At 40.6% G+C, this 22737-nt stretch overlaps 3 protein-coding genes across 3 annotated transcripts; all 3 read left to right on the top strand.

Annotated features, from left to right (window-relative positions):
• Nucleotides 1-937: 937 nt before the first annotated feature.
• f2 (coagulation factor II (thrombin)) lies at nt 938-10470 on the top strand. Its single transcript, XM_086282655.1, has 15 exons — nt 938-1095; nt 2088-2168; nt 2606-2685; nt 2776-2800; nt 3479-3544; nt 3622-3736; nt 5122-5258; nt 5568-5861; nt 5950-6066; nt 6229-6349; nt 7139-7306; nt 7382-7555; nt 8565-8743; nt 8977-9047; nt 10234-10470. The coding sequence occupies exons 1-15, from the start codon at nt 1026-1028 to the stop codon at nt 10387-10389; spliced, it is 1854 nt and encodes a 617-aa protein (XP_086138781.1). The 5' UTR covers nt 938-1025; the 3' UTR covers nt 10390-10470.
• A 5412-nt stretch (nt 10471-15882) lies between these two features.
• LOC147301666 (uncharacterized) lies at nt 15883-16962 on the top strand. The gene is made up of 3 exons (XM_086284344.1): nt 15883-16166; nt 16253-16370; nt 16502-16962. The coding sequence occupies exons 1-3, from the start codon at nt 16065-16067 to the stop codon at nt 16660-16662; spliced, it is 381 nt and encodes a 126-aa protein (XP_086140470.1). The 5' UTR covers nt 15883-16064; the 3' UTR covers nt 16663-16962.
• Nucleotides 16963-19981: 3019 nt separating this feature from the next.
• On the top strand, nt 19982-21079 carry LOC147301665 (general transcription factor II-I repeat domain-containing protein 2A-like). The gene has a single exon (XM_086283551.1). It carries the CDS (start codon nt 19982-19984, stop codon nt 21077-21079), a length of 1098 nt encoding a protein of 365 aa, XP_086139677.1.
• The last annotated feature ends 1658 nt before the right edge of the window (nt 21080-22737 follow it).

Raw genomic sequence — 22737 nt, 5'->3', positions numbered from 1 at the left:
TCTCCCCTCAGCCCAGATGTCCGTCTCCTCCTTCTCCGCTCGTCTCTTCCTCCACTATGAAAAGAAATGGAGACTGTCATCAGTCATAACGCCACCACCTGTGGCCTCACCTGCCTCCCAGCACCGCCCCCTTGAGCTCACTGCACCACTCCTCTCCTGCAACTGATCCAGGGACCACACCTCCACCACACTGGGTTTGGACAGAACAATGACTGACTTTAGGAACCCAAGACTGTGATAACATATGTCGTCACAAAAAAATGTTTTTTTCTGAACGGTATATTTTTTGATACATTTTCATGTTTTTAGGGTGCTGAATCCAAAAATGAGCTCTATTTTCCTCCATCAAGTACATTTTTTTTTTTGCAAAACATTAGGACTTTACATTAAAAAAGGGGAAACAGCAATGAAAAAAATTTCCCAAGGAACAAAATAAACCTGTTGGGACATCATCCACTGAGCTCCTCACGCCAAACCCACCCCACCTCCCCCTCCTACTGACCCCCCTTAATTCCTCACATTTCAATTTAAAAAGGTAAATTGGATGCTTAATTAAACCAAAAACTTGAGTTCTGCAAGAAAAACTGACAAAATGGAATTATTAAAATATTTTTCCTGGTTTAAGTGACTAAAGATCTACAAGAAAAAAAAAAATGTACCAAAGATGGTATTTTTAAGACTTTTTAAGATTTTTTTAGGGACTTGTTACACTTGTTAATTGTGACTTGTATGTTCATATGTTGTTTTTTTTTACCAAACAATAATTCAGTATCAACAAAACTGACCTTGGGTTGTGTTAAACTGCAGCAGTATTAACTCACAGTAGGACTCGAGTTGTTGAGAAAAAGTAAACATGTAGGTTTAAACATAACCGACTCATCAGTCTGGCTCAAACTTTGACCCTCTGGTCAATAATCCCCCCCCTCCAGAGGACGGACAGAGAGACATAGACGGGCAAACAAAGAAGGACACACTGAGTACTGCTGGATCTGGTTCTGAGGTTCTGCTTACAGGTCTGAATCATAATGGAACCAACATCAAAACCTGCTGCTGTTCTGCTGCTGTTTCTCCTGCACAGCTGTGTGGCAAACCATGGTAATGAACTCCTTTCTTCTTCAATGTGTGAACTGGTGTTTTTAGTGCTCATATTACTGGTACTAAATGTAGGATCATCATATGACTAATCTAGATCAAAATTGTACTTTGGTTTGAATATATGTCGATTTAAGTCTTTTATGAAAGTTCATTAGAAGACAGAAAGTAACCCTCAGTCTGTGTATCTGTACATTTGATTGTTTAACCAAATATCACTTTTTTTTCTTCTTCTCTTGTCTTGAATTTGATGAACACTAAACCAAATGAACCATTTTAAATCTGGTCTGGAAGTATAATTACAAAGACTGTAAAAACAGTCTTTGTAATTAGTACTACTATCACTTCTACAATTACCCGATAGAAATACGTGTATAATATGATTGAAATCAATTCTCAAGTATGTAAATTACTGACCTTTACTTAAGATATGTTTTCAGTCCATTACTTTTATTTTTGGAGTACGTAGTTAATACAGTATTTTTATATGCCATGCATTTTGCCAAAGGGGGGAGGTGGGTGAAACACAATCACCTGGAAGAGGCAGACCCTGTAAATTATTTATAAAGCATATTGTGTCATTTGACAAAATCTTCCTCATTATTAGACAGAAGATAAATGGAAGAATGGAAAAATTTTATACAAATCCAATCCCAAAAAGTTGGAACATTGTGTAAATTAAAACATTAAAACCATATCTCATGTTGAATTTGATAGCAGCAGCACATCTGAAAGGACTGTGTTTACCACTGTCTAGCGTCTCCTGTCCTTTATAAACGGTCTGTAAACGTCATGGATGAGGAGAGCAGCTGATGTAATTTTGGAAGAGGTACTTTGTCCCATTTTTGTCTGATAGAGGATTCTAGCTGCTCAACAGTCCCAGGTCATCTTGCATTTGATCATTTGTGTGACTACAGAACAGATTTTAAATTAAACTGGAGGCTGAGTGTTGGTGATGCTGGAAGGGTTTAACTGATTTTCTATCTTTGTTGTAGTTTTTCTCAGTGGCCACCTCGCCTCACAGGTTTTGGTCCGGAACAGACGAGCCAACCAGATGTTTGAGGAGCTGAAAGCAGGTGACCAAACAGCAGCTTTTCTCCTCATTATTACATCCACTATGGTTTGACATCTTGACCATTCGTATCATTCTGTGTCTACTGAACTCATAAAATTCCTTGATTCAAATAAATGTTTGTACAGGGAGCAGGTTCATTTCTCTCCCTTTTCGTATCTACTTTAGATTCAATTGTAATCACTTACTTTAGCATGCGCTGCAGGTTTGGAACAATATTAGCTTTGAGTCTTTGTTGACTGGAGGTGGGCAGAGACTGCTGAATGTTAGCATTAATTTTGGAAAGTAAATCAAAAAGAAACAAAAAGAGCCAAACAGAGACAACAAACAACTGTGAAGTGACACAAAATTACTATAACATGTTTTACAGGTGCTCTCTATGTTTGTGTCTCATGATACTGTCACGATTATAGTGTCTTAATGTGGATTATTTCATATCAGGGAACCTGGAGAGAGAGTGTGTGGAGGAAATCTGCGACCACGAAGAAGCCAGAGAGGTGTTTGAGCAGCCAGATAAAACAGTATGTTTTTACTTCTCTCTGCTGTCAGAAGTTTTAACAGCACTGAGATCAGTTCAGAGTCTCACCGCAAAACAATCTCTCTTCCTACAGGAAAAATTCTGGAACAAATACCTCGGTGAGATATACTGGATTTAAACATGGAAACAAATATGTTCAATACTAAGAGATAAGTATAAGTATATGAACAGTATGATTTTTTTTATTACAATAAATGAATAAAAAACATTTCTTTCTTCAATTTTCTTGTTTTGTGTAACCAACAGTTCCACAGTCTTTCAGTTTATCAGAGGAAATTCTCATATTAAGTGATTTTAAACAAACAAAACATCCATCCATTGATCCTTTTTCTTCTGCTTCTCTGTGCCCCGGTCATGAGGGCAGCACCTACACAGAAGCCCAGAGCCCCTCCCAGCACCACCACACACCCCCAGAAAACTTGTATCCTCCCCCCCTCCCTGACAGAGATGTTTGTGTTTGGATGGATGTTTTGGTCCAGTTTAGATTTGATGTGTTTCTGAATAGAACTAGAATTGGTTGAAAGTTTCTGTGCTTTCTGTTGGTTTGAATGAATTTGATTTTGATTAATCTTGTTATTTTTTTTAATTTTCTAATTTTTTTTGCTTCTGTTAAACTTTGTGCAGTTGGATGAACGCAAGCAGAGTTAATTTTTCATGTTATTTGTACACCAGAGTTTATTCAGCTGTGAGCTGCACTGCAAACACGAACAAAGTCAAGAACAGCACACAAAGGGAGCACACAAACATCTCACTGTGTCTGTCTATTTGTTCTGCAGACTGTAAAGGAACTCGGATGTCAAGAACAGCAAAAAACATCAATCTCATCAGAAAATGCATAGAAGGTGAATATAAATGAACACAATAAATAATAAAACAGTTAACTAGTGTACATTAACGCAGAGTGTGTGTCTGTCCTCAGGTCAGTGTATTTCTGGTCAGGGTAATGGTGTGAACTACGAAGGAGACATCAGCATCACGCAGTCGGGCAGAGTGTGTCAACACTGGAGGCACAGCTTTCCACATCCTATCTTTAGGTAACTGAGCAATTCCCCACATAAAAACAAAAATTACAGTCCTGGAACTAACTAACGAGCTTCTTAAATTAGGTAAGAAATAACCAAAGCAAAGCAACATATTACTCATTACCTGAGCAAAAGCAGAAAAACACAAAGGACATCTAATTTAGTCATATTTAAAAGGGCTAGCTCACAAACTAACTGGTAAAACAAAAATTATTAACCACCCAAATTATAACTCAGTAATGTCGTGATGCATGCTCAATCATCCAGGTAAGTAAATCTCCAAAAGTTGATTCTGTTCATCTGGACGTAGCGTTTTGTGGGAGAAACGTTTCGTCACTCATCCAAGTGACTTCTTCAGTAACAGCTGACTGCAGGTTTCCCCAAATCTTATAAACAGAACATTTGCATAATGACTGAAACCAGCCCACTGAGGAACAATGGGCTGGGAGGTCAGTTCCTTGATCATTAATATGCAAATTCTCATGACCATCAACAACCACTGACCAAAGGCCATTATTAAAGTACCATTCACAGAGAGTTGGGGAATGGCTGCAATCACAGCATTGTAAGATGGCGAAAGATGTACCCTTAGGCCCCCTCCTCGATTCAGAGATGGTCTTTCCCTTTTCACATAAATGGCCTCCTTGACTCCGCGCTCAAACCAACGTTCCTCCCTGTCCAGGATGTGCACATCCTCATTAGGTGTAAATGTCGGTGTAGCTGTAGGTGTAAATAGAATGCGGAGTCCTGGCCCGACGAGGTAGCTCGTCTGTGTTGTGCCATCTGCTTTGCGAGAGGTTGTTTGGTTTCCCTGACGTATAAATCCTGGCAATCCTCCTGGCACTTAACAGCGTGCACTATGTTACTCTGTGTCAGGGGACCCGATCCTTGGGGTGGACCAATTTTTTGGCGCAGTGTGTTTTGGGTTTTGAAAGTCACAGAGACACGATGCATCAGAACTGTTCTGATACTCCTGACACATACGGGATCATTACAGGTTTTTGCTTAGGCAGCAGTTGTCCTTCTCTCCTGGATCGGCTGGAGCTTTCTTTTGGCGCCTTCTTTAATGATCAAGGAACTGACTTCCAAGCCCATTGTTCCTTCAGTGGCGCTAGTTTCCGTTATTATGGAAATGTACAGTACTGTTTATAAGATTTGGGAAACCTGCAGTCAGCTGAGACTGAAGAAGTCACTTGGATTTACTTACGTGATTGAGCATGAATCAAGACATCTATAGCTTTGCTTTTGCAGATGATCAGTACAGCATCCGCATTAATGCAGAGGTCATGCCAATCTGACAGTCTTCCCGTTCCATTCTGTTCACACTGGTGAACAACACACTGAGATCCTTCCTCCACTTGGGGAAGTAATTCATTCAATTTTCTGTGTGTCTGCAGAGAGTATAACACTTCAGAGCCAGGCAGCAATTTGAAGGAGAATTTCTGCAGAAACCCTGACCATCGTCCAGAAGGACCCTGGTGTTTTACCAAAGACCCATCTGTCCAGAAAGAGACCTGTAGAGTACCAATATGTGGCAAGTATCTGCTATAGCCACTGAGTAAAGATTATGAATACAATGATAATAATTAATATTCTCGCACCATTTTAGGCTAGTTGACACTCTTGTGCTAGTAATGTTGGAAAGCCATGTCGGCACCTAACACGAGCTGCTCAGAACTCACTGAATTTCTTCCAGTCTCTGGTTTCCACATCATTGCTGAACTCTTCTTACATCCTGGAGTGTTTCAGGGCTCATATACAATTTAGGATTATATTTCTCTGTAGTTTGAGCTCCAAGTTCTGTCAGCTGATCTGTCTTTTTTTTTTTTTTTTTTGGTTAAAGGTGAAGACTTTGTCCCACCCACTGTGGCCACGAAACCACACAAACCTATAGTGTGCTTGCCCAATTATGGTATAGAATATAATGGGGACCTAAGTGTTACCATAGGAGGTCACACCTGCCTGCCATGGTCATTACCGGAGGTAAAAACCCTCAGTCGGGACAAAGAGTTCATCCCTGAAGTTCAGCTGCAGACCAACAAGTGCCGAAATCCTGACAGTGACTCTGAGGGCCCCTGGTGCTATGTCAGGATTGCTGGAAATATAACAATGGACTACTGTGATCTGCAGCTATGTGGTAGAGTACAAACCTACAATCCACTATTAAATAAATCCACCTGTTTACCTGCCCCTTACCTTTCCAATTGGCCACCTGCTTCCTGCAGATGCCCCACTATTAGGGCCTGAGCAAACAACTGTGACCGAAGGCAGGGAGCGCTCCGTCTTAGGTCAGGCCAGGAAAAACCTTTTCAGTCCTCGCACGTTTGGACAAGGAGAGGATGGTGAGTGCACTTAATGGGCAGTGACAGCAAGCATCAGGTAATCCCTGTACCCCAAAAAGCTGAAAGAGAACAATTCAAGAAGCAGGTGATCCATCTAGCCTGTTAATAGTTTTGTTGTGTTTGACCATCTATCAAAGTTTTTATTGACTTCTTGTGTTGCAGATTGTGGACAGCGTCCCCTGTTTGAAAAGATAAGCAAAAAAGATCAAAACGAAGTAGAGCTTGTGCAGTCATACGGACGTATCGTTGGGGGTGATGACGCTGAAGTGGGCTCAGCTCCATGGTAATGACACTAGATAAACAACATGACTTTAAGGATGGTTGACAAAATTGTTCTGAATGTCTGGTAAAACAGATCAGACTCCCATCAGGAGATTATCAAGATAACATTAGATATACTTGATTTATCCCAACATTCAGGAAACTGCAGCACCATAGCACCCAAAACATAAAAACTGTAAAATACATAGAACACCACAAAACCAAATATCTTGAAAGGTAAATAAAATACACACAAGAAAGAGCTGAAGTAACAAGGAAACATAAAAAGTGAAGGACTCAAAAAGTAAAAATGAAAATATTTAGGAGCTTGTAGTACATTCAAGCAAATAAATACAAGTATGACACAGGGAACTTTCAACATCTGCCTCTTCAGCTTAGACAGATGTTGAAAGTTTGTATGCTGCCTGGCAAGGACAGAATGCAAAGGGTGGGCCAGGTCATCCAGTTATTATGCATAGCCATACGCCACAACCATACTCATTTGGGTGACCTCTGTGTCAGCTGATGGAGGAATCTAAACAGTGATAAGATGATAAGAACAGATTAGTAATATGGACACATTCCACAGTGAGCAGTTAAAGATTGTAATCCTGACACATTTGTTCTTCCCACTCAGATTGGTAGGATTGGCCTGCTCGAAAGCTCCTGAAGGGTGGTACAGTCAATGAGTGTCCATTGTCCATTCTGCCAGTCAGAAACAAATAAATGAACCATTAAGAAATGAACTGTTTCTGTCACCTTTTGAATGACTTTTTATTTCTAACTTAATAGATAATTTTGTTGTTTGCAGGCAGGTGATGCTGTACAAGCGTAGCCCACAGGAGTTATTGTGTGGAGCCAGTCTGATCAGTGATCAGTGGATCCTCACTGCAGCTCACTGCATCCTTTACCCACCCTGGAACAAGAACTTCACCATCAACGATATACTGGTCCGCCTGGGAAAACACAACAGAGCCCAGTAAGAAGGCGTGTCTGTCTTAATTATCATTAGTTTCATTTGAAGGCCTGTTGGAATTATGTCATTTTTTTCTAGGTTTGAGCGTGGCATTGAGAAGATTGTGGCAATTGATGAAATCATTGTCCACCCCAAGTACAACTGGAAAGAAAACCTGAACCGTGACATCGCTCTGCTGCACATGAGAAGGCCGGTCACGTTCACTGATAAGATCCATCCTATCTGCCTGCCCAGCAAGCCCGTCGCCAAGTTGTAAGACAAACATTTGCAACCAATTACAAGTTGACAAGTTCAGACCAAATTCTTTAATTATATTTCCCACACAAATCAAAAGAAAGGGGTGAAAATGTGTCTTTTGCCTTTTATCTAGCTTGGCACAGATTATTGTTTTCTTTCAGGACATGGTAGATTCCTCTCATTAGGACAATCAATCAATCAAAGCTTTATTCGCCACATACAGGTGAAATGGGACAACCCCGACTTTATACACACAACACAGACATTACATGGGGATACAAGTCGGAGACAGACTCCATCTCTGCTCAATGTGAAGTAGTTAAATCGCTACTGCGGTGAAAAGCAGCGCCATAGATTAGCTTAAAGCTGAGTGGTGGACCTATATTGCCTATTGGTAAAGCAATTTACCAACTTACTGCTATTTGTGCCACTCATCTAAACTGACTAAACACAGACATCCAAAATCAGTTTTGTCCTGATGGGCTTAACTAAAACATTCAGACTGGTGTTTTTACCTTTCTCTAACATGAGTCTTGTGTAGTGCTGGCATATCAACAAAACTGAACGGAGAATTGAATTTCCAGTTTTGTCAAGTGATCTGGAGCGTTTTTATGTGGGGGAGACTCTGGGTCCGACATAGAGCTTGCTGGAGAGATTATTTTGTTCATATGGTGTTGAATACTGCTAGAAATATTAATTGGGGAGGTATCAACACAGTTTATTATTGTGCCAAGGACTTTGCTTAAAGTCCTCAGTAAACAACAATTTGATTAAATCAAGTCAGGTCCTCAAACTTGGTCACATAGCTATTTCTGCATAGATATCGATTTTCCTTTCTCCAGTTATCCTGCAGGGGGTTAAAAGATTCTTCAGATCCCACAGATTCCTTCTGTCTTATTGGAAAGTCTAAAGTAATGCAAAGACTGCGCCAGTAGAGGGTGCTATTAAGAACTGTGGTCAGAGACACTTTGGTTCAGTGAGGTTTATACCTTGTGATATATCTGACTGGTATTTTTTCCGGCAGTCTGATGTCTGAAGGCTTTAAGGGCCGAGTTTCCGGGTGGGGGAACCTGAAGGAAAGCTGGAACCCTGCAGTGAGAAATTTACCATCAGTCCTTCAGCAAATCCACCTACCGATAGTGGACCAGAACATCTGCCGCAGCTCCACTTCAGTCAAGATCACAGACAACATGTTCTGTGCTGGTAAAACAAAACAAAAGATTTTCCACATTTGTTCAAGAAAATGCTTGTTTATATTTTATCTTTGGCTTATTTTTGGTCCAACTGTTTGATCCTGAATAAACCCCTGGTGTGCTGAGTGATGCTGCCATCTCATTGGCTGCACTGAATGGAATTTGGCTGTTTCTCTCAGGATGATCCTGCATCTCCTGAAGGTGTCATAGTTTCTCTATAATTACAGTCTCTGGTTGTTTCAGGTTATAAACCAGACGATAACCATCGTGGAGACGCCTGTGAGGGAGACAGCGGCGGACCTTTTGTGATGAAGGTGAGAATCACAATGAAAGAAGAACAAATGATAGATTAAGTCTCCTCTTTACCATTTCTTATCATTAGATAACATCTGGTTTATATCTCAAGCAGCTGTTTTTTTAATATATTTGTTAAATAAATTATAAGACCGACGGCACGAGAACACACAGAAGTGACATCATGTTTTAATTAACACATAGTAATAAATTATGTAGACTGTGTATTAACTCTTAATTATATAATCAAGTTAACATTTACATTAAAAATGTAATTTTTTCTCGTTCACAAGTTCAACAGTAGTGTAATGGGATTTTCTTATTCCTGACACGTTAAAATTGTTAACGAATTTCCTGAAAATCTGTCTGGACATTAACAGTATTTTATAGTCATAAAATATATAACCATAATCCAAATATGTAAAATTTATGAAAATGCAAAATGTTGTAATAAGAAATACCAATGCTTGAGTTGACCTGTGCCAAAGTCATACAGCCATGCTTTCTCCAACTAAATTCCCAGTCACACAATCCTAGAGACCAGATGGTAACCCCATGGCAACCAAAGGGGAAAATGTGTGTTCTCTGGGACACCAATGATGATTTGATTCACACAGTTTGTTCAGGGTTTATTCAGTGATTTCATTTATCGCTTTAACTTTGTGTGCATTTTTTTTTATGTAGTTGATTATAAATTATTTTTGTGGTCTGTAAATCACTTTCTACCTAGGTTTTGAAAAGTGCCACACAGCACTGATTTTATTATTATTAATATTAGCATTAAAACATATACACTGCACAATCATACACCAATATTTCACTGGACCTACTTCACCTACTAATGGGAAGGTTGTTGGTTTGATCCCTGTCTGTGTCCCAAATACCCTTTGAGCACTTTGGCATCAGAAACCTTCATCAAAAAGGGGTTAGGGTAAAAAGCGTGTAAAGTCTTCAGATTTGCCTAATTGGCAGCCTCAATCTTCATTTATTATCTCAATTTAGAGAAAAGCAGTAAATCCTCACAGTTAAGTGTTATCTGGCATTTTTGCTTAAAAATTGAAAAAATAGTTAAAATATTTATAGAGTTTTTCGTCCTTTCAGCTCTGAAAAGACTTTTCTACCATTTACAAAAGGTTCAATCTGAGAATTTAGAATAGCTGCCTTTGCAAACAATGAGTCTTATTTTGAAACGGTCTTCCTGTGCAGTACCCGGTAGAGAACCGCTGGTATCAGATCGGCATCGTGTCATGGGGAGAGGGCTGTGATCGTGACGGGAAGTACGGCTTCTACACTCACCTGTTCAGGATGACCAGGTGGATAGGCAAAGTTATCGACAAGATGGGAGGAAGCGAAGATGAGTAAACACAAACCATCGATGTCAATCACTTCACATTGAACCCTGTTAAGCAGCATGGCCCCAATAAAAATTGTTAACGCATTGTACCCTGGCCTCTGGTGTTATTCAAAAGCCTTGGTTTGACCTGCAGCAATAAGAGTCAGTAATAACAAATAAGCCAACGTGATCTTAGGAGTTCTCTGGGGATTTTTCCAGAGGTTTGTAGCAACCAGTCAACAGATTGTTAACATAAACAGAGGTTATAGCTGCACTGTACACCCCTTTACTGTTTATTCATACATGACAGAGGCTCTAAAGTGTTCTCATTATGTTTGTTTACTCCTGAATCATCTTCATCTGTTGAGCCATTTTCATGATCTCTTTGACTTCAACAAGTTTCTCCAGCAGTGCTACTCTAGATCTGTTAACCAAAGTTCACTTTAAAGCATTGCAGTTACAGCAGCGATAGAAACTATTAAACATCATTAGGGGCGATGCTGCTCGCTGGCTGTCCCGTCTTTGAGTGCAGAACAAGCACTCACAAAGCAGCAACTCGGGGATGACGTCGCATACATGGGTCCTCTGTTGGAGTATAGGAAAACCCGGACATTTTTATCAATCTCAAAAATCCCCCCGGACGCCCCGAACAGAATGTGAAAAGTGGACATGGAGGACGGTTGGTCACCCTATGACACGGGCTGCTCCACACTAGTGATGGGATTTCCGGCTCTTTTTAGAGAACCGGCTCTTTCAGCTCAGGCTCACTAAACCGGCTCTTAAGGTTGTTTTGTTACTTTAATTAATTTATTATTAACAAAAATATAAAATTATGCACAAAAGGAATTACTAATGTAAAAAAAAGTGGTTTTATTTATATATGTTTATATATAAATATATGTGGTGGCCCCTAGAGACAAAGCACGTGCAAACTCCAAAACACATTTCTAGCATTAACTGAACTTCCAAAACAGAGCTACTAGATCACTTAAATTACACAATTGAAAGCATATGTGTATTGTTTGTGTATTTATACACAAGCACTCATATATATTCAAATAATTAAAAAAAAAATGTTCATTTACCTGTTACTACCACACACCAAATCCGGTTGTTGGTACTTGCTGGCTTGTGTAGCCACTAGGTAACAAAAGCTCAACACTGCGCCCAGCATCCTGGAGCACTTCTGTTGTCTTTTGTACGTGTTTTGGAGTTTTTACGTGCTTTGTCTCTAGGGGCTTCCATAAATAGACATTTATTTTTTCACTCCACATAAAATTTAATAAATAAATCATATAATACAAAAACCAACTATTAATATTTCAACTTTTAACTATTTACATTTTCAGCTTTTTCCTTTTAAACAAATTTAAAGTGAAACAACACAAAACGCAGCAAACCACAACACAATTAAATATAAATTAAAATATGAAAACAAAACGAAGATGCATATTCTCTGTCATATGGGTCTGCATGAATAAACTTTCTGAATCCTTTATCATCTGCAACTGAAAATAGTTGTGGATGATTACTATACCTTTCTAATGTGACGTTGGTGTTCCTGGTTCTCTTTCTCTCTCTCTCCCTCCTGCTCTGCTCCTGTGCTACTGAGAGTGTAACTACCGCCCCTCTTCCCAGCGCAAAGCACAAGGCTCATGTGCGGAGTGAAGCGGGGAAAAGGGCGAGAGAGAGAGAGGAAAAAAAAAAAAAAAACCACGGTTCCCGTCGTTCACATCAAAGATCCGGCTCTAAGAGCCGTTTCGTTCGCGACCGACACATCATTAGTAGGTGTGGGAGTGGGGGTGTGTGGTCTGTAAGCAAAACACGTACAAAAGTGCTGAGTATAATAAACATTCAACATAAGTCATGAAATATGTGTCAATAACTTCCAGTATAACCAGAAATACTGATGAAAATAAACATTGCTCTTCTACGTAAGTTGATTCCCTAAGTGACATAAAAGGCTCAAGACTGTTCTTTCCAGGCAGGAATCAATGTCTACCTGCAGTTCTTTAGCGACGCATGCAACTCACACCATGCATAGAAGTCCACTGTCGAGTCAGTTTGCAAGGTGCCTCTTGCTATGTGTTAGCTAAACCTCAGTGCTCTGGACTATGTGTTTGATAGCGTTGACAGCGTTTTCTCTCGCCACATACAATTGACAGCCTTTCCAACATAGCTGCCCCCAATTTGCAGTGCAAATTGGCTCCATGGACAGGCTGTCTGTGCAGACAAGGGATCCAACGCCTGGTCATCTTCATCCATGATCTCCGGAATCACAATTAGATGCACTATACGTCAAGTGTATGTTTTGTCACGTATCTTTACCTCTGGCGTTTGGATCTGGCCATCAGAACCAATAAGAACCTTAGTCACCCTCGAAATCTGCCACGATGCTCTGGGTAGCTGTTGATCCACTAGCAGAATAACACAGCTCAACAGATAGGGTGCTTCAGGAGGTATATAGGCACTGCTCAATAGTGCTCTTATTTTGACTCAAGAATCATTCTGGCCCATGCAGTGTCAATCCCAGTCGGGTTCAGATTGTAGCCAGCCTTCCTGGTGATTCAAAGCGCACAGGTTATATAGGTTTTATATGGCGTGGGTGATCCTCCAATTAGCAGCAAGGGTGATTGTTAAGTCTAATTGGTAAATGTGTCATTGTGTTTCTTAAATTTGTAAACTCTGAGTTCAATCTACAGGATCAAGACATTCCTTTGTCTCTGACCACCTCTCCAGCCACTCTGTGCTGGGGGAGGTTTTATTGCAGGTACATTCTATCTGGATGGTCTTTCTCTTGTGTTGTAAGCTTCCTGCTTTTATGATCCTTTTGGTGAGCGCGCGCACACACACACACACACACACCCTTGTCTTAGAACCATTGAGGGGGTTACAGAGGGAGGTGCTTGTGTTGTATTGTAACTGTCATGTCAATAAATAGCTGCAAGGGAAGCTGCTCTTTGAAGGATTTTGGGCATGAGACAGGTTAGGAGCGTGAGCTCCAAGAGCTGGTTCTTGACTAGGGCTGGGTATTGTCACTGATTTCTAGAATCGATTCAATTCCGATTCACAAGGTCCCGAATCGATTCGATCCACGATTCGATTTAATTCGATTCGATTCGATTTAAATCTGGGAAATTTTGACAGTCAGAAATATAATTCAGATCAGTACATTTACATATTTTTGTATCAATAAAAAGGAAGCTGACACACGCAAGACTTTATCGCAGGTGTAAGCGTCACAGCAGATGCCTTTGTGTCAAAGTAGCTGAAGATAAAACACAGAAAAACATTAAGGTGATTTTCCTGGCCTGGGATTTTATAAAAATATTCTGCAGTACATCAAAAACGAAAGAAAACCATTAATCAACATATGAACATTACCTCTCACGTTACGTTTTGAATAATTTTAAAAAGTTTAAATTTGTTCAGTATTGAACAGCAGAAATGAGGTTTTCTTTTCGGAAGAATGTAAAAGGGAAAAAAACAGTGGCTGACAGCGCTGTAAACAACAGTAGACTTGTGCGTAACAAGCAAGCGAATAATGAAGAAAGGGAAACTGTTCGAGAGAGAGAGAGAGAGAGAGAGAGAGAGAGAGAGAGCTGTGCATCGCGTTGGAAGCAAAACAGTAAAAGTCAGAGTGAATTCATGACGATGTTTATGTGAAGCGTTTGGATCTTCTTTTGCTGCTGGTTCGGTCAATATTGTTTGGAGAGACATCAAACTAACAGCTTTAGAATCAGCGCATAAAGGGCATGAACACAAAGCGCGGACCCGCCGACAGATCAGAATCAGCGAGCTGTCGGCTTTCAGCCCCGACCGTGAGAAAGGCGACATCTAACTGATTCTGATCCGCGGGTCACGCTGTGTGTTTAAGTCTATGTGCAGAATCCCTGTACCTGCTCTCATTTACTGTCTTAACTGTTTGGTGGTTATTGAAATTTTGTGATCTTTCACCAGAGATTCTGGCATTTCGGGCAAAATAAATTTATATTAAAAAATCGATTCAGGATTTTAATGAATCGATTTTACGTTATCCAAGCCAGAATCGATTTTAATTGATGAATCGATTATAAAAACCCACCCCTATTCTTGACCAAAACTTCCCTCGTTAGCGAGTGAAAAACCGGTTGAAGATGTTCTGTTATGTTTTGTGTTCTTCATGAGGAATAAGTCTCTAAACTAGTGGGGCTTGTGGAAACACAGACCCAACAGTGATACTCTCCTGAGGGTTTGTAGGGGTAAGTCTTCAAGATGTCTTTATCGTCTCTTGAGCACGGTAACTGGATATGAATGTTGAGCCAAGCCAAGTCGCTGGGCAGTGACAACATTAGCTATGAAAAGGATTTCTGGAGCTGCATGATAAGGGACAGACTGAATGAAACTGAGGCCACGTGCAATGTTTGGATATCCTGACGGATAGTTCTCAGGGAAAGGTCTTCACGTGTGCCTGCTAGGCCCAGCTGCTGAGCTGTAAATGAGAGTAGCATGTAGCTGTCAGAGCCATCCTCCAAGACAACATCATGCCCAGATTCTTGTCACCGTGTCTCAGTAGGACTCTGATCACTTTAAAGACTTGAAAAGAAAAAAAGAGAAATTAATTTATTTGTTTGCATGGTTAAAAATAATTTCATGTACGACCAAAAACATTTTAAGTTAAAAACATGCGTGTAATATATTATTGTGGTGATATGGGAATTGAAAATAAGGATTTAAGCTATAGCTGTGGGAAGAAATAAGAGAATGGACTTGATCTGGCTGTATGCAATAATATCATTATTGGTGTGCAGGCTGGGGTTTTTTTTGGTGGTGTTGATAAAGCAACTCAAATTCTGGATTCTGGATGGATTCAACTGGGTTCTCTCTGGATGGAAATGGCGAGCCTGTGCCCAGATTTTTTAAGCCTCGCCTGAAAGAAATGAACCAATCAGAACAGTGCTGACAAAAAAGTGGCTGGCACAGGGAAAACAATCTGACCTCCCACATCATTAAGAACCTGGAAAGGTTCATCCTGGATCAGTTCCGACCCATAGTCAGACCACACCAGGATCCCCTTCAGTTTGCTTACCAGGCCCATCTCGGAACTGAGGACGCCATCATCTATCTGCTCGATCATGTCCACACCCTCCTGGACCAGCTAGCGAGCAATGTGAGGGTCATGTTTTTTGACTTTTCCAGTTCTTTCAACACCATCAGGCCAACCGTCCAGGATGATGAGCTAAAAGCGATGCAGGTGGATGCTTTTCTGGTGTTCTGGATTGTTGATTACCTGACAGGAAGACCACAATATGTGTGTCTCCCACAGTGTGTGTCTGACAAGGTAATCAGCAACACAGGGGCGCCACTATCCTCTCCCCCTTCCTCTTCACTCTCTAGGGTGGTGTCATGTGTCGCTGTGTGCAGGCAGGAGAAGTGAACCCTAGTGATGTGACGTTCTGTATCGAGGCTTCGAAGCTTGTGTCGAGTAATTGAGGGGGCGTTTCCGCGATGCACGTATCGAGGCTTGCTTCATTTATGGGAGGAGCTGAAAATGATGACGTCCGAAGCCTCGCTGCCCGGCTGTACCACGTGACTGGTTCATGAAGTGGTTCGAACTTTGCCGCGAGATATGACAGCGATATAAACCCCTCAGACTTCATTCAAAAATGTGGGTGTTTGATGGAGAGTTGCGGTTAGTGAGAGTTTGGAGACCGTTTGGAGGTTTATGAGAGTGAGGAGAGAAAGTCAGGAGAGAATGGAGCCAGCTAAGAAGAGGAGGATGTCCTCCCCTGTGTGGGAACATTTTGATCTTATTCCTCCCAACAAGGTATGTAAATTTCTACAGAAGATGTATTTTCATGATACTGATGGTGCAATACAATTTATGTTAAGCTGTCTTGACTTTTGTACAAGGTGAAGTGTTTGCTATGTGCCAGGGAGCTGGGATATAACAGCAACACCTCATCCATGCTTAGGCACTACAGAGCTTTGCATGAGAATAAGGGGGACACCGATTGTGGAGCAAGACCAGGTGAGCCATCAAATGCCATGATAATATAGCATGCAGTAATGTTACTAAATGATATAACAATATTATACAGCTGTAATAAGTTACATGTGTGATATTTATATTTGTGCTTTGTCTTTATTGTCTTTCCTCAGGAGAACAATCTCAAATAGATGTAGACCTGGTTAGCATGGTGATTGAGGACTCCCAGCCATTTAGCATTGTGGAGGACAAAGGATTCAAAAGATTTGTTAAATCATTAAATCCTAGCTATGTTCTCCCCACTAAAAAGGTCATAAAAGCAGTGAACATTTAGTTTTTACTGAATAAAATGTGAACAGGCAGGACTGAGGCCTCAGTGTGTAGCTGTCCATACCTCAACGTTACAAAAGCACAACTACTGTCCACACCCCAACCACACCTCACCTCACAGTAAATGATCATTTCCATTTTAAGCATTTCCAAATGATCATTTTCCATACTGCCAGTATAAATATACACAGTGTACTGCCATCACTACAATATACATGTTTTACACACTCCTTTTGTTGTTGACATTTACAGGCTGTGTGCAAAAGGCCACACTCTTCAAATTCATGCCAACTAATATTTTTATGTCCAGTAGGTGTCCTACTAGAGCAAATGAAGCTTCAAGAAGCTTTGCACTGGAGTGAACCAATTGGATGAAAAGCTTCAGTGCTTCATGAAGCTTTATCTGCCCATCACTAGTGGACCCAAAGTGCAGACTCAGAGGCAAAACTTGAACTCAAAACAGCTTTAATGCTAAGCTCAAATGCAACATAATTGGATATTTCCCCCCCCCCAAAAAAAAAAAAAAAAAAAAAAAAAAAAAACTTACACCAGAAGACTGACAGAACACACAGCATAAATGAGGGTAGATCGCAACACCAACAAACTGAAACACAGGGCTTAAATACACAGAGGGAACAATCAGGGAATGAGTAACGGGAGGGAAACACAGCTGGGGCAAATCAGGCCTAACGAGACAAAGGAAGCAAAACCAGATACATTAACATAAGACATGGACCTTCAAAGTAAAACAGGAAACATAACACAGACTGAACTTAGAGACACAGACTCACTGTCTGGACATGGGGAAATAGCAGACAGGGGAGACAGCAACTAAGGATTACACAGAGACATAAACCATAAGAAAGAACTCTAACAAAGAAACCAAAGACTAGAAAAGATAAATAATATAATAAACTCAAACCTCTGGGTCAACGACCCAGGCATCCTAACAGGTGGTGATGGAGAGGCGAATGTTGTCCAGGATAAAGACACTCCATGACGTTCTGGCTAGCCACAGGAGTACGTTCAGTTTGAGACTGAGATTACCAAAAAAAACACCACTGAACGACACAGGAAATTATTCCTGCCTGTGGCCATCTCCCGTACAACTCATCCACCTAACACACTGTATACTGCAATAGCTACACACTTTTCGCACATGCTCTTCTTTCTTATTCAGATATTTATTAGTAAATATATATATATATATATATATATATATATATATATATATATATATATATATATATATATATCCATCCATCCATCCATTCGCTTCCGCTTATCCTTTTCAGGGTCGCGGGGGGCGCTGGAGCCTATCCCAGCTGTCATAGGGCGAGAGGCAGGGTACACCCTGGACAGGTTGCCAGTCTGTCGCAGGGCCAACACACAGGGACAGACAACCATTCACACTCACATTCATACCTAGTGACAATTTGGATTATCCAATCAACCTATCCCCACAAGCTGCATGTCTTTGGACGGTGGGAGGAAGCCGGAGTACCCGGAGGGAACCCACGCAAACACGGGGAGAACATGCAAACTCCACACAGAAAGACCCCGGCCTGATGTTGGAATTGAACTCAGGACCTTCTTGCTGTGTGGCAACAGTGCTAACCACCATGCCTATATATATATATATAGGTATATTGTGCTATTTCTTACTTTGTGTATTGTCAGTTTTTGTTACTGTTTGTACTGGAGCGCTGTAACCAACATAGTTTCCCCTAGGGATCAATAAAGTATGCTGATTCTGATTCTGATGATTCTGATTATACACTTTATACACTATACACTACAATTTATACACTTTCACAGACATATGTCACAAATTGCTTCACAAGAACGGTAACAAAACATAATACAGTCATAAATACATCATAAAAACCCTGGTCTAATTAAAGTTTTTTGAAATAAAAATATCTTCAGCTGTTTTTTGCGCTGAAAACCAGATAGAGAGGACAGCTTCCCAGGAACCTGACTGAGATGTACATATATTTCCTGGTGGTTCAGGGCAAAGTACGATGGAGGCGCTGAAACAGATCCACGCTGGAGTCCAGAGAGCAGGATGATGATTGAGTCTCTGGGAAAACTGGCTTTTGAGCAGCTGCAGAAAGTAAACATGGTCTTCTATGAATCAGACCTGACAGAGTGTGGCATCAATATCAGAGCAGCATCAGTGTACTGATTATACACAGATCTTTAAAGAGGAGAGAGGACTGTACCAGGACAAGGTTTTCTCTTTTGTCCATCTCAGTGTTTAGGAGTTTATGGCTGCTCTTCATGTTCATCTGACCTTCTTCTGCTCTGGAGTCAATCTGCTGGAAAAACAAACACCCTCCAAAAAGAATGAATCAAGAGAATTTGCAGAGACACATTTATTTCAGAGTGCTGTGGACAACACTTTAAAGAATCCAAATGGACATCTGGACTTGTTCCTCCACTTCCTGCTGGGTCTTTCATGAAAAACTAACTAAGTTCTGCTACAAGGACTGCTGACAAAAACAGGAAGTAGCTCAGTGACAATTCAGAAAACAGTCGAGGATATCAAGAATGATAACAGTGAGAATCTGTCTGCAGCGAACAGCATCAACACGTAAAGGCAGCAACAGGAACACCAGGAGCAACAGGACAGGAAGGGTTGATATTGCCGTGAGTTATAAAGGAATCAGAAGGAAAGGAGACAAAAACCACTCATGGCTTGGAAGGAATGATCAGTCCTGGTGCCTGGGCTGCTTTCATGATGGTTACTCTTTGTGCCACAACAACAGTGTAACATTCAGTCGTCTCCCCTCCTCATCCTCTGTCTCTAACAGAGTAGCAGTGTATTTGGATGCTGCTGCTGGCACTCTGTCCTTCTACAGAGTCTCTTCTGACAGCCTCAATCACATTCACACCTTCAACACCACATTCACTGAACCTCTTTATCCTGGGTTTGGGCTTCAGAATGACACCTCACTGACTATATGTGACTTAAAAGAAGACACAGAGAAAAACTCAGAACTCTGAAATCATCTAAAACAAAAATTAGCAGTGAGCTGCCACAGTATTTCTTTCCAAAAGAGAACAACAGGCAAAGCTTTTTGCTTTAAAATCCTCCTAATATGGCTGCTGCTTTATCTTTAGGTGTAGGACTAAATAGTAATGGCAGTGTGTGAGGACTGTCCTGGTATCAATCTGTCCTTCTAGAGCAGGCATGGGCAAACTACGGCCCGGGGGCCACATGCGGCACGTTAATCGTTTTGATCCGGCCCGCCAAACTTGAAAAAAAAATTAATAAATTAACCTTGTTAATGTTTTATTTCCCCTGCAATTCTGATGTCATGAAGCTTCCCTGGAGTAAGCTTGTTAACGTCACCACAGATGGATCTCCAAATTTAACGGGAAAAAACGTTGGCCTGCTGAGGAGAATCCAGAATAAAGTGAAAGATGAAAACCCTGATCAGGATGTGATTTTCCTCCACTGCATCCTCCACCAGGAATCTCTATGTAAATCGGTGTTACAGCTGAATCATGTTGTGAATCCTGTGGTGAAACTTGTCAACTTCATACGCGCACGGGGACTTCAGCACTGTCAGTTCATTGCGTTCTTAGAGGAAACTGATGATGATCACCAGGACCTGCTTTATCACTCCCGTGTCCGCTGGTTGAGTTTGGGCAAAGTGTTTCAACGAGTGTGGGAGCTCAAAGAGGAGATTGGCGTGTTTTTGGAGCGGCAGGGGAAGACTGAGGAATTTCCTGAGCTGAGCAACAAGAGCTGGATGTGTGACTTTGCGTTTGCTACGGACGTATTTTCACACTTGAATGAGCTCAACGTGAAACTGCAGGGGAAGGAGCAGTTTGTGCATGACATGCACACAAACGTGAAAGCCTTCAAATCCAAGCTGGCTTTATTCTCCAGGCAGATTTTGAACACGTCATTCACTCATTTTCCTACACTAGCCACGCTGAAAGAGGCCGGAGCAAAAGTAAAGAAATACAGTGAGTCACTGGATGCACTGCACGGAGAATTCTGCCGTCGGTTTTTGGATTTCGATAAAATTGACAAGTCACTGGCCTTTCCTCTGTCACAAGACCCCGAAACAGCTCCAGAGGAGCTTCAGCTCGAACTCATCGACCTTCAGTCCGACCCTGCCTTAAAAGAGAAGTTCAGCTCTCTGAAACTAAATGACTTCTATGCTTCACTCAATGATGCCGTGTTTCCAAATCTAAGGCGAAAAGCGCAGATGATGTTGGCTTTGTTCGGCTCTACCTTCGTGTGTGAACAGACATTCAGCGTCATGAACATCAACAAAGCCAGCCACAGATCCAAGTTAACAGACCTACACCTCAGATCCATCCTGAGAATCGCCACAACAAAACTAACTCCAGACTTTGATGCGCTGGCTAAAAAAGGAGACCAACAACACTGCTCCCATTAAAATGTGTGTCTCTCCGTGATACGCACGTTGTTCAAATGAACAGCGCGCGCAGATCAAATATAACGCTTCACAGACTGACTTGCTGCAACTGTTTCGTCCTTGCACTGGTCGTTGTTGACTTTTGGCACCGGGGAAACAAATTGAATAAAAGGAACAGGACAAGTACATCTGCATCTCCTACCGTTTTTGGAAAAAAAAAAAAAAGAGTCAGGAGGAGAGTGATGTGATATCCTGAAGGATAACAGAACTTTCAGTGCTTTAAAATAAAATGTTCATTTATTTGATTTTCAGTGTTTAAAGACTCATTTCGAAGTCAGAGATTTTATTGTAATGCTTTTCTTCATTTTCATTGGAAATTAAAGCACATGTTTTCTCCATATCCCAAGATGTGTATTTTTCCCCCAATGAGGTGATGTTTTCAAAGCATGCCATCTATCTACTCCTGTTCCGGCCCCTTTGTCAAATGTTAGAACTCAATGTGGCCCACGAATCAAAAAGTTTGCCCACCCCTGTTCTAGAGAGTGTCGCCTGATTTCCTCATCCACATTCAGGCCAGCAGTATCACAATAGCTGAGCCTCATTAGTTTGGTTTTAGAATTAAGAACCACGCCTCAATGTATTCAAAAGATTTTAACATGTTTTTAATGGATGAATCAACTGTGAGTGCCAGCATATCCAATGAACAGTACTCGCTTTTTGTTATGTCCTTGCTGTGTTTATTCGTTTATTTGTTTATTTACAAGGAACCCCATTAGCTTCCACAACAGTGGTTGCTAGTCTCCCTTGGGCCCAAGCCATCAAATACAATCAAATAAAATATTATGCAATAAAGTGGAAGCAAAACACCCACATAATATGGCTCTTACATCCAGAGTGAGGTTTTACAATTGTGAAAATGTAAGCATATAAATATCAATAACACTGAGACAAAATACACAAATTTCCATTACAAATCACATTGCCTTTTTACAATAATTAAAATCGTTTTTTGAAATTATGAATAGATGATAATTCTCTAATTGCATAAGGAAATTTATTCCACTTAGAAGATGCTCTAAATATAACAGAGTTTTTCAATAATTTGCTTTGAACTTGAGGAATTACTACATTGCTGTTTGTTGAAAATCGTGTAGGAAAAAATGTGATTGTATTTATGAAGAAAGTATTGCTTTCTTCATAAATACAAGTAAGCCATATTATAATTTAGTTTGTACAGGAAGCCAAGAAAGTTTATTGTGCATTTTTTCAATATTTCTATAGTATGAACACCTTAACACTAATCTTGCTGCCTTATTCTGGACTAACTGCAGCCTGTTAAGATCTGTGTTATTAGCTGCTTACCAAATGATTGAACAATACTCTGGATAAGATGAGTGCATTAATGACATCTTTCATAATTGAAGAAGTAATATATATCCCGTGTCCAATTTTCTTAATAACAGAGTCTATGTGCTGAGACCATGAAAGGTGGTGATTTATGGTAACTCCAAGTAATTTAATCTGGGTGACCTGTTCTAATACCAGCTTTAGAAAGATTCAGTTGTGGGCTTTTGAATAAGCATAATCTACTTGCAATTAACATAGATTTGGATTTAGATATGTTTAAAATCATGTGGTTTTTACTTATCCAGTCAAAAATCTTGTTGTAATACGCTGGT

Source organism: Aulonocara sp. 'chitande type north' Nkhata Bay, linkage group LG23 (assembly GCF_057382095.1).
Source record: "Aulonocara sp. 'chitande type north' Nkhata Bay isolate Kocher_YH1m ecotype deep benthic linkage group LG23, A_spYH_male_GT1.1, whole genome shotgun sequence".
In the NCBI taxonomy this organism is placed as follows: domain Eukaryota; kingdom Metazoa; phylum Chordata; class Actinopteri; order Cichliformes; family Cichlidae; genus Aulonocara; species Aulonocara sp. 'chitande type north' Nkhata Bay.
The sequence above is the reverse complement of the archived record's forward strand: the minus strand, read 5'-3'. Positions and strand labels throughout refer to the sequence as shown.

Coding starts and splice junctions, on each gene's coding strand:
- LOC147301665 (XM_086283551.1), top strand. CDS start 19,982: ATGAAGCTTCCCTGGAGTAAGCTTGTTAACGTCACCACAGATGGATCT.
- LOC147301666 (XM_086284344.1), top strand. CDS start 16,065: ATGAGAGTGAGGAGAGAAAGTCAGGAGAGAATGGAGCCAGCTAAGAAG. Junction 16,167..16,252: donor ATCTTATTCCTCCCAACAAG/GTATGTAAATTT, acceptor CTTTTGTACAAG/GTGAAGTGTTTGCTATGTGC. Junction 16,371..16,501: donor CGATTGTGGAGCAAGACCAG/GTGAGCCATCAA, acceptor GTCTTTCCTCAG/GAGAACAATCTCAAATAGAT.
- f2 (XM_086282655.1), top strand. CDS start 1,026: ATGGAACCAACATCAAAACCTGCTGCTGTTCTGCTGCTGTTTCTCCTG. Junction 6,067..6,228: donor GTTTGGACAAGGAGAGGATG/GTGAGTGCACTT, acceptor CTTGTGTTGCAG/ATTGTGGACAGCGTCCCCTG. Junction 6,350..7,138: donor GAAGTGGGCTCAGCTCCATG/GTAATGACACTA, acceptor TGTTGTTTGCAG/GCAGGTGATGCTGTACAAGC.